The sequence below is a fragment of the Agelaius tricolor genome, unplaced genomic scaffold (assembly GCF_023055355.1).
Source record: "Agelaius tricolor isolate 1412-34295 unplaced genomic scaffold, bAgeTri1.0.p SCAF_112, whole genome shotgun sequence".
NCBI lineage: Eukaryota > Metazoa > Chordata > Aves > Passeriformes > Icteridae > Agelaius > Agelaius tricolor.
In genome coordinates, this window is record NW_027269372.1 from 48,838 (window position 1) to 58,749 (window position 9,912).

The 9,912-nt window shown below is 66.0% G+C and overlaps 1 protein-coding gene across 1 annotated transcript; it reads right to left on the reverse strand.

Moving 5' to 3' along the window:
• Nucleotides 1-326: 326 nt before the first annotated feature.
• On the reverse strand, nt 327-9,912 carry TUT1 (terminal uridylyl transferase 1, U6 snRNA-specific). The gene is given in 11 exon segments (XM_071419630.1): nt 327-497; nt 839-2,160; nt 2,962-3,054; nt 3,157-3,279; nt 4,129-4,238; nt 5,219-6,326; nt 6,784-6,898; nt 7,833-7,919; nt 7,921-8,034; nt 8,332-8,522; nt 9,597-9,912. Coding segments are annotated over 11 exon segments (3,639 nt in total). The 5' UTR covers nt 9,802-9,912.

The window sequence follows — 9,912 nt, forward strand, 5'->3', positions numbered from 1 at the left end:
CGAGCAGAAAGGGTTTGGTGGTCAGTGGAGAGGGTGTGGTGGTCAGGGGGTGGCGTGGAGTGGTCAGTGGATGGTGTGGGGTCAATGAACAGCCTCAGTGGTCAGTGGGGTCAGTGGTCAGTGCCAGCTGTGGGGTCATTAAGCAGCCCCAGTGGTCAGTGGGGTCAGTGTTGAGTGGTCAGTGCCAGGTGTGACCCCAGCCGTCCCCGAGAGCTCCTCCCCACTCAATAAAATCTCATTTTTTCCATTTTCTGCCCCAATTCCCCCCTCTCCCTGCAGTGACACCCCCGGCCACGCTGCCCAACGGATTTTACTGAAAAAGAATTTTACTCAGAATTTACAAATTCCCCGCCCCAGCCCAGGCGCTGCCGAACCATTCCGGGCAGAAAACCCCGCAAGAAATGGAAAAACTCCTGGAAAAGCGGCGAGGGGGGCTCGGGCTGGAGCTGCAGCAGCACTTGGGGGTCCCGGTGCGCCCCCCCCGGGCGGGCGCTGAGCTGGAAACGCAGCAGCGGCTGCGGGGGGGGGCCCGGGGGGGCTCCCGGTGTCCCCTCGGACGATGGCCGCGGTCACGGCCCGTTCCAGGGCCAGGGGGGACCCCCCGAAATCCGGGACAGCCCCAGGGTCCTGAACCCCAGCGGGACCCCCGGGACCCTGAACCCCCCCGGGACCCCCCGGGATCCCGAACCCCAACGGGACCCTGAACCCCAACGGGACCCCCGGGACCCTGAACCCCCCCAGGACTTGGAGCCCCCCCGGGATCCCGAACCCCCCCAAAGTCCTGAACCCCCCTGGGACCCCCGGGATCCTGAACCCCCCCAAAATCCTGAACCCCAACGGGACCCTGAACCCCCCCAGGACTTGGAGCCCCCCCGGGATCCTGAACCCCCCCAAAATCCTGAACCCCTCTGGGATCCGGAGCCCCCTCGGGACCCTCAAGCCCTCGATCCCCCCGGTTCCCGTCGGTGCCCGGAGCCCCCCCGGAGCCCCCCCGGTAGCGGAGGCGGCGGCGGAGGCGGCGGCGGCCCCGCCACACCCGGTGCCAGACGCAGCAGCTCCACCGCGAGGGACCCGCGGGACCCCGGGGCCGCTTCGCGGGCGGGACCCCGGCCCCGTCCGGGCCCCCCTCGGGGAGGCGACGCTTCGAGCCCGGCCCCGATGTCCCCACGTCCCCAAATTCCTCCCCAGACCCTCCTGTCCCCCCCTCCAGGTGACATTGAGCTCCCGAGGGTGGCTCTGAGGGATCCCCCGATGTCCCAAATTCCCCTCGGGACCCTCCTGTCACCTTCTCCGTGTGACACTCAGCTCCCAGGGGTGGCTCCCCCGGTGTCCCAGTGTCCCCAAATTCCCCCCCAGACCCTCCTGTCCCCCTCCCCAGTTGACACCGGGCTCCCGGGGGTGGCTCCCCCTCATCCCCCGATGTCCCAAATTCCCCCCCAGACCCCCCTGTCCCCCCCTCCAGGTGACACTCAGCACCCGGGGGTGTCCCCCCCGGTGTCCCTGTGTCCCCAAATTCCCCCCCAGACCCTCCTGTTCCCCTCCCCAGGTGACACTCAGCTCCCGGGGGTGGCTCCCCCTCATCCCCCGGTGTCCCCGTGTCCCCAAACTCCCCCCGGGACCCCCCTGTCCCCCTCTCCGGGTGACACTCAGCTCTCGGGGGTGTCCCCCCCGGTGTCCCCCCCGGTGTCCCCGCGTCCTCGGGCTCGCAGCCGCACCCCAGCACCTCCCTGAGCACGAAGGCCACGGCCGCGCTCACCTCGCTCTGCGGGACCCCCCCGCACCCCCCCGGGGGCCGCAGCGGGACCTGGATCAGGAATTTCCCCTCGGAACTCCCGGAGTTCCCGCGGTTCCCGGGCTGGAGCAGCCTCATCACGCCCCAGGGGCGGCCCCGCCGCGATTTCTGCAGGAACTCGGGGCCGCGACAGAGGCGGGCGGCGTCGCGACAGCAGCGCACGAATCGCGACACGGTGCGCGCCGTGACGTTGGCGGCCACGTTGTGGCTGAGCTCGAAGGGGTCCTGCAGGGTCAGGGGGCCCGGGCGGAGACCCCCGAGGGCCTCGGGAGGGGGGCGAGGCAGAGCTCGGCCCTCCAGGGGCGACAGGAGGAGCCCCCCCAGATCCAGGGTCCCGAAATAGGAGAAGAATTCGGCCAGGAGGGAGGCTGGGATGGACGGGGTGGTTAGAGAGGTGTGGAGGCACCCCCGGAAATAGCCAGGAGAGCCCCGAAATCAGACAGAAATAACCCTGAAAATAGCCTCAAAATCAGGCAGAAAGTGCCCTAAAATCACCCAGAAACAACCCCAAAATCACTCCCAAAAACAGCCAGAAACCACCCAAAAACCACTCCCAAAATCACCCAGAAACAACCCCAAAACCACCCTCAAAACCACCAAGAACCCCCCCACCCAAATCACTCAGAACCAACCCCAAAAATACCCTCAAAAATCACTCAGAAACTCCCCCAAAAACACCCAGAAACCCCCCAAAACCACTCCCAAAACTCCCCTTAAAAAAAACCCAAAAACTCCCCCAAAACCACTCCCAAAACTCCCCTAAAATCCCCCAAAACCACTCCCAAAACCCGGTGGATTTGGAGCCACCCCCAGTGGGATTTGAGTCCCCCCCAGTGGGTTTGGAGCCCCTCCCGGATTTAGGACCCCCTCCCCAGTGGGTTTGGAGCCCCCTCCCCAATTTAGGACCCCCCAGATCTGCCCCTCCCAGTGGGATTTGAGCCCCTCCCAGTGGGATTTGTGCCCCTCCCAGTGGGATTTGAGCCCCTCCCAGTGGGATTTGAGCCCCTCCCAGTGGGATTTGTGCCCCTCCCAGTGGGATTTGAGCCCCTCCCAGTGGGATTTGTGCCCCCGCTGTGGCACTGGAGCCCCTCCCGGATTTAGGGACCCCCTCCCCAGTGGGTTTGGAGCCCCCTCCCCAATTCAGGACCCCCCAGTGCCCCCGGACCCACCCGCGCTCTGTCGGTTCCCGCTGGGCTCCAGCGCCGCCGCCTCCCGGGGGAAGCTGCAGTCCCAGCCCCCAACCCGAGCGCGCTCCTGGGGCCCTGCAACCCACACGGGGGGGGCTCAGAGACCCCCGGAATGGGGCGGGGACCCCCGAAAAGGGGACCAGGGCCGGGGGGAAGGTGGGGAAGGGGCCTGGGCACCTGCCAGGAGGCGGAGGCGCCGCACCGAGGGCAGCACGGGGGGGCTGCGGCTCTGCAGGAACAGCACCAGCAGCAGCGTCAGGGCGTAGTTGGTGAGGAGGGGGCCGCCCCCGGCCCGGTTCCCTGCGGCAGAAACGGGGGGGGGGGGTCCGCAGTGAGCTGAGACCCCCCCTCAATTGGCCACGGCCCCCCCCGGGTGCCTGGAGCCGTTTGGGGCTGGGCTGGGGGCTCCGAGGGGCGGCACCCGCGGGGATTTTCGGGGCTCCCTTCCCGTTCTGGGGGGGTCTCTGCCCCTTTTGGGGTCCCCAGCCCCTCTGGGAGGGGTCTCAGTCCCTTTGGGGGGGGGTCTTTGCCCCTTTTGGGGGTCCCCAGCCCCTTTTAGGAGTGTCTCAGCCCCTTCTGGGGGTCTCAGTCGCTTTGGGAGGGGTATCCAGACCCTTTTGGGTTATCTCAGTTCCTTAGGGGAAGAGTCTCATCCCCTTTCGGGGGTCCCCCAGCCTCTTTTGGGAGGGGTCTCTGCCCCTTTTGGGGGTCTCAGTTCCTTTTTGAGGGTCCCAGCCCCTTTTCGGGGGTCCCAGCCCATCATTTTTGGGGGGACTCCCAGCCCCTTTTGGAGGGTCCCATCCCATTTTTGGTGGGTCCCAACCCATTTTTGGGGGCTCCCAGCCCACTTTTAGGGTCTCCCAGCCCCATTTTTTGGGGGGGTCCAAGCCCCTTTTTAGGGTCTCCCAGCCCATTTTGGGGAGGGGTCCCGACCCCCCCTCACCTGCCAGGTGCTGCCCCCCTCCCCCAGAACCACACAGGGGCTGTGGGGAGGGGGAGCCCCAGCAGGTCCCATCCCATTTTTGGGGGTCCCATCCCATTTTTGGGAGTCCCAGCCCATTTTTGGTGGGTCCCAGCCCCTTTTTGGGGTGTCCCAGCCCCTTTTAGGGTCCCCCATGCCATTTTGGGGAGGGGTCCCGCCCCCCTCACCTGCCAGCCGCTGCCCCCCCGCCCACAGCCGCAGGGCGTAGCCCAGGGGCCGCACCCGCGGGTCGGCGTCGGCGCAGAGGCGCAGGAAGCGAGTGTTGAACAGGGCCAGGCTGGGGATGGGGTTTGGGGGGAAAAACGGGGAAAACGGGGAAAAATGGGGAGGAAAAGGGGGCAGGGAAAAAGGGGAAAAATGGGGAGGAAAAAGGGGAAAAAATGGGGGGAAAAGGGCAGGGAAAAAGGGGAAAAATGGAGGAGGAGGGAAAGGGGGAGAAAGAGAAAAGGGAGAGAAATGAGAAGGTGCCCCCCAGTCCCTCCCAGTTGCCCCCAGTCCCTCCGAGCCCCCTCCCAATGCCCTCCTCATGCCACCATCTCCCCTCCCAGTCCAGCCCAGTTACCCCCAGTCCAGCCCAGTTACCCCCAGTCCCTCCCAGTTGCTCCCAGTGCCCCCATACCCCCTCCCAGTTGCTCCCAACACCCCCTCGTGCCCCCATCCCCGCTCCCATTCCCTCTCCCAGTCCCTCCCAGTTGCTCCCAGTTATTCCCATCCCTCCTCCCAGTCCCTCCCAGTGCCCCCCTCATGTCCCCATCCCTCCTCCCAGTCCCCTCCCAGTTACTCCCAGTCCCTCCCAACATCCCCGTCATGCCCCCATCTCCCCTCCCAGTCCCTCCCAGTAGCTCCCAGTCCCCTTCCAATGCTCCCATCCCTTCTCCCAGTTGCTCCCAGTTAGCCCCAGTCCCTCCCATCTCCCCTCCCAGTCCCTCCCAGTGCTCCCAGTGGCTCCCAGTCCCTCCGAGCCCCCTCCCAACACCCCCCTCATGTCCCCATTCCCTCTTCCAGTCCCTCCCAGTAGCTCCCAGTGGCTCCCAGTTACTCCCAGTCCCCTCCCAATGCCCCCATCCCCTCTCCCAGTGGCTCCCAGTCCCTCCCAGTCCCCTTCCAATGCTCCCATCCCCACTCCCAGTCCCTCCCAGTCCCTCCCAGTCCCCTTCCAATGCTCCCATCCCCTCTCCCAGTCCCTCCCAGTCCCTCCCAGTGCTCCCAGTCCCTCCCAGTCCCTCCCAGTCCGTCCCAGTGGCTCCCAGTCCGTACCGGTTGTCCAGGCACACGTCCCCGGCCAGCCCCGACTGTTTGTGGCTGAATTTCACCACGGGGCGCCGAGCGCCGGGCACGGCCCGGACCCCCCGGACCCCGGGCACGCAGCGGCGCAGCACCGCCCCCACCAGCAGCAGCGCCCGCTCCGGGGGCGCCCCGCGCCCCAAAAGGGACACCCCGGACCCCAAACGGGACCCCCCGGACCCCAAACGGGACCCCAAAAGGGACCCCTCGGACTCGGGGGATGAATCCCCTGACAGGGACCCCTCATCCCCCGACAGGGACCCCTCGGACCCCATAAGGGACCCCTCGGACCCCAAAAGAGACCCCTCGGACCCCATGAGGGACCCCTCAGATCCCATAAGGGACCCCTCAGATCCCATAAGGGACCCCTCGGACCCTTTAAGGGAGCCTTCGAGGGAGGGGTCTCTGTCACCTGAAGGAGACCCCAAAAGGGACCCTTTGTCCCCCAAAAGGGACCCCTTGGACCCCAAAAGGGACCCCCCACGCTTCAAAAGGGACCCCTTGGCCTCAGGGGACTCATCCCCCGACAGGGACCCCTCAGACCCCAAATGGGCCCCTCTGTCCCCCAAAAGGGACCCCTCGGACCCCATAAGGGACCTTTTGAGGGAGGGGTCTCTGTCACCCAAAGGGGACCCCAAAAGGGACCCTTTGAGGGGGGTGTCCCCATCCCCCAGCAGTGTCCCCGGGCTCTGGGGGTCCCCATTTGGGGTCTCTGGGATTTGGGGGTGCCCATTTGAGGTTCCCTGGCCCTGGGGGTCCCAGTTTGGGGTCCCCTCCATGGGGGGGCCCCCATTTGGGGTTTCTGGGATCCGGGGGTCCCCATTTGTGGTTCTCAGTCTCTGGGGGTCCCCGTTTTGGGTCTTTGGGATTTGGGGGTCCCCGTTTGGGGTCTCCTCCATGGGAGGGTCCCCGTTTGGGGTCTCTGGGTTCTGGGGGTCCCCGTTTGGGGTCTCTGGGTTCTGGGGGTCCCCGTTTGGGGTCTCTGGGCTTTGGGGCTCCCCCAGCTCCAGGTGCAGGTCCAGGTCGCAGCCGTGGACGTCGAAGCCGTTGACGGAGGAGCCGTAGGGGACAACGGAGCAGCCTGGGGGGACAGGGGGGGGACATGGGGGGGGACAGGTGAGGGACAGGTGAGGGACAAGTACAGGGACAGGTGTGGGACAGGTGTGGGACAGGTGTGGGACAGGTGACGGACAAGTACAGGGACAGGTGAGGGACAGGTGACGGACAAGTATAGGGAAAGGTGTGGCAGATGTGGGACAGGTGGGGACAGGGGTGGGGATAGGTGACACAGGTGAGGGGACAGGTGGGGATAGGTGACACAGGTGTGTCCCAGGTGTATCCCAGGTGTGCCCAGGTGTATCCCAGGTGTGCCCAGCCATGCCAGCTGTGCCCAGCTGTGTCCCAGGTGTATCCCAGCTGTGCCCAAGTGTACCCAGGTGTATCCCAGGTGTACCCAGGTGTATCCCAGGTGTACCCCAGGTGTACCCAGGTGTACCCAGGCATACCCAGCCACGCCAGCTGTGCCCAGCTGTGCTCACCTGGGAAGAACTCCGTGAACACCTCCCTGATCAGGGTCACCAGCAGCTCCCGCAGGCGCCGCTCGGCCGCGCTCAGCTCCAGCGCCCGCACCAGCAGCTGCAGCTGCGCCCACACCTGGGGATGGAAACTGGGTGAACTGGGAACACTGGGAGCACTGGGAGGGGCAAACTGGGTGAACTGGGAACACTGGGAACACCAGACTGGGTGAACTGGGAACACTGGGAACACTGGGAACACTGGGAACACCAGACTGGGTGAACTGGGAACACTGGGAACACTGGGAACACTGGGAGGGGCAAACTGGGTGAACTGGGAACACTGGGAACACTGGGAATGCCAGACTGGGTGAACTGGGAACACTGGGAATGCCAGACTGGGTGAACTGGGAACACTGGGAACACTGGGAATGCCAGACTGGGTGAACTGGGAACACTGGGAACACTGGGAATGCCAAACTGGGTGAACTGGGAGCACTGGGAACACTGGGAATGCCAGACTGGGTGAACTGGGAACACTGGGAATGCCAGACTGGGAACACTGGGAACACTCGGAACACTGGGAGTGCCAAACTGGGAACACTGGGAACACTGGGGAACTGAGAAAACTGGGAAACTGGGCAGACTGGGAGTGCCAAATGGGGCAAACTGGGGAAACTGGGAGTGATCCCCCCCCAGCCAAGCTGGGCAAACTGGGAGCACCAGCCCCTGGCCACACTGGGCAAACTGGGAGTGCTCCCCTGGCCACACTGGGCAAACTGGGAGCACTGGGAGCCCCCTTAAAACACTGGGAAAGCTTTGGGACCACCCAAACCCCCCCAAAACCTCTGGGGGAACCTCGAGACCCCTCCAAACCCCCCGGGAGAGCTTTGGGACCCCCCCAAAACCCCTCAAGCCCCCCTGGACCCCCCAAAACCCCTCAGGAGAGCTTTGGGACCCCCCAAACCCCCCCAAAATCCCCTGAGCACCCCAAGACCCCCCAGCCTCCCCTCAGGAGAGCTTTGGGACCCCCCAAACCCCCCCAATCCCCCCCACCCGAGCCCCCCACTCACGTCCTGGGCCCGGCCCAGCGCCTGCAGCAGCCCCGGGGGTCCCGGGGGGTTCCCGGGGGGGTCCCGGGGGGGGGTCCCGGGGCCATTCCCGGTGCTCCCGGGGCCGCACCCGCAGCCGCCGCCCCTCCAGGAGATGCCGGGGCTGCTCCAGCGCCCGCTGCCGCCCCGCGCGGTCCCGCAGCTCCACGATAGCGAACGCGCCCTGCGGGACAGGGAGGGGCTATCGCGATAGGCGCGATATCGCCTTACCAAGGGAGGGAACATGAGACCCCCCCTCCCCAGGGCACTCAGAACCCCCCTCCCCAGCTTTGTCCGTCACTATCGCGACAATCGCGACACCCCCGAGAGCCTCAAAATTCCCGCCACTTTTTCATTCATTATCGCGACAATCGCGGGGTGCTGCTGTCCCCTCCCGCCGCCTCCTCCCCGCCTATCGCGACAATGTCCCCGTCCCCAGGGCCCCTCCCGCCGCCGCCGCCGGTGCCGCCGCCGTCCCCACCTTGTCCTTGTCCATCACGACTGTCGCGACAGGGCCGAAGGCGCGGAAGTGGCGGCGCAGCTGCTCGGGCGCGGTGCCCCGGCGGAAGCCGCTGACGAAGAGGCTCCGCTGCTCCTGCGCCCGGCGCTCCGCCCGCAAACACCGGAGCCGCCCGTGCCGCTTCCCCGCCAGGTGAGAGCGCAGGCTCGGCACTGAGAGGGTTAACGGGGCGGTTAACGGGGCGGTTAACGGGGGGGTTAACGGGGAAAATGGCGGCTAACGGGGGGTAACGGGGGCTGGGCACTGCGGGGGAACGGGAGAGCGGGAATAACGGGAGTAACGGGGAGAATGGGGCTTAACGGGAGTAACGGGAATTAACGGGGAGTAACGGGAACTGGGCTCTGCGGGGGAACCGGGAGAGAGAGGGTTAACTGGGGATAACGGGGAGGAACGGGGATTAACGGGGGTTAATGGGGATAACGGGGCTTAACGGGAGTAACGGAGGCTGGGCACTGCGGGAGGGCGGGGGTTAACGGGGGTTAACCGGAATTAACGGGAGTAACCGCGATTGGGCACTGCGGGAGAGCCGGGATTAGCGGGGATAACGGGGATTAACGGGAGTAATGGGGATAACGGGAACTGGGCACTGCGGGAGAGCCGTGAGAGCGGGGGCTAACCGGGGATACGGGGAGTAACGGAATAATGGGGATTAACGGGGATAACCGGGATTAATGGGGGTTAACGGGGATTAACGGGAGAGCGGGGGTTAACGGGGAATAATGGGGAGAACGGGGATTAACGGGGAGTGGGGACACCGGGAATTGGGGACTGCGGGACAACGGGGAAACAGGAACCGGGCACTGCGGGGATGAACGGGGACAGCGGGAATAACGGGAATAACGGGAATCAGGGACTGCAGGAACAACGGGAATCACCAGGAACCGGGATCACCGGGAACAGGAACTGGGGATACTGGGAACGGGGTCACCGGGACCGGGAAGCACCAGCGGAAATTGGAGTCACGGAGATCCCCGGGACGGGAACCGGGGTCTCAGGGCTTCCCCGGTGCCGGTAATTGGGGCAATACAAACTCCCCGGTCCCGGTTAAAACGGAGTTTGGAAGCCCTCCCTGTTCTGGTTAACGGGATCCCGGAACCCTCCCCGGACACGGGAACCGGGGAGTCACAGGAGGGTTCCGGAGCCCCCAGCCCCGGTAACCGGGACCGTAGAGCCCCCCCCGCCCGGTGCCGGTAACCACCGCCCCTTCAGCCCCCGGGATCACTCACGGTTGGCTGTGGTGATCTGGCACAGGCGGCAGCGGAAGCCGCCCCGGTGCAGCGGCTCCACGTCGGGATCGTTCGCCGGGTCCGTTACCGGCACCGGGGCCGTTACCGGATCGTGGCCGGGGCCCGTTACGGGGTCGCGGCCTGGGTCCATGTCGGGATCAGGGCCCGGGTCGGGATCAGGGCCCGGCCCCGGCTCCGGTTCCATGGCGAGCTCCGGTTCCCGCGCCCGTCCCTCAGCCACTTCCGCCGGAAATGGTCCGTTCCTCCCCGATCCCCCACGCGCAGTCCGTTCCTCACTGTGTTCCCCCCGGAAACG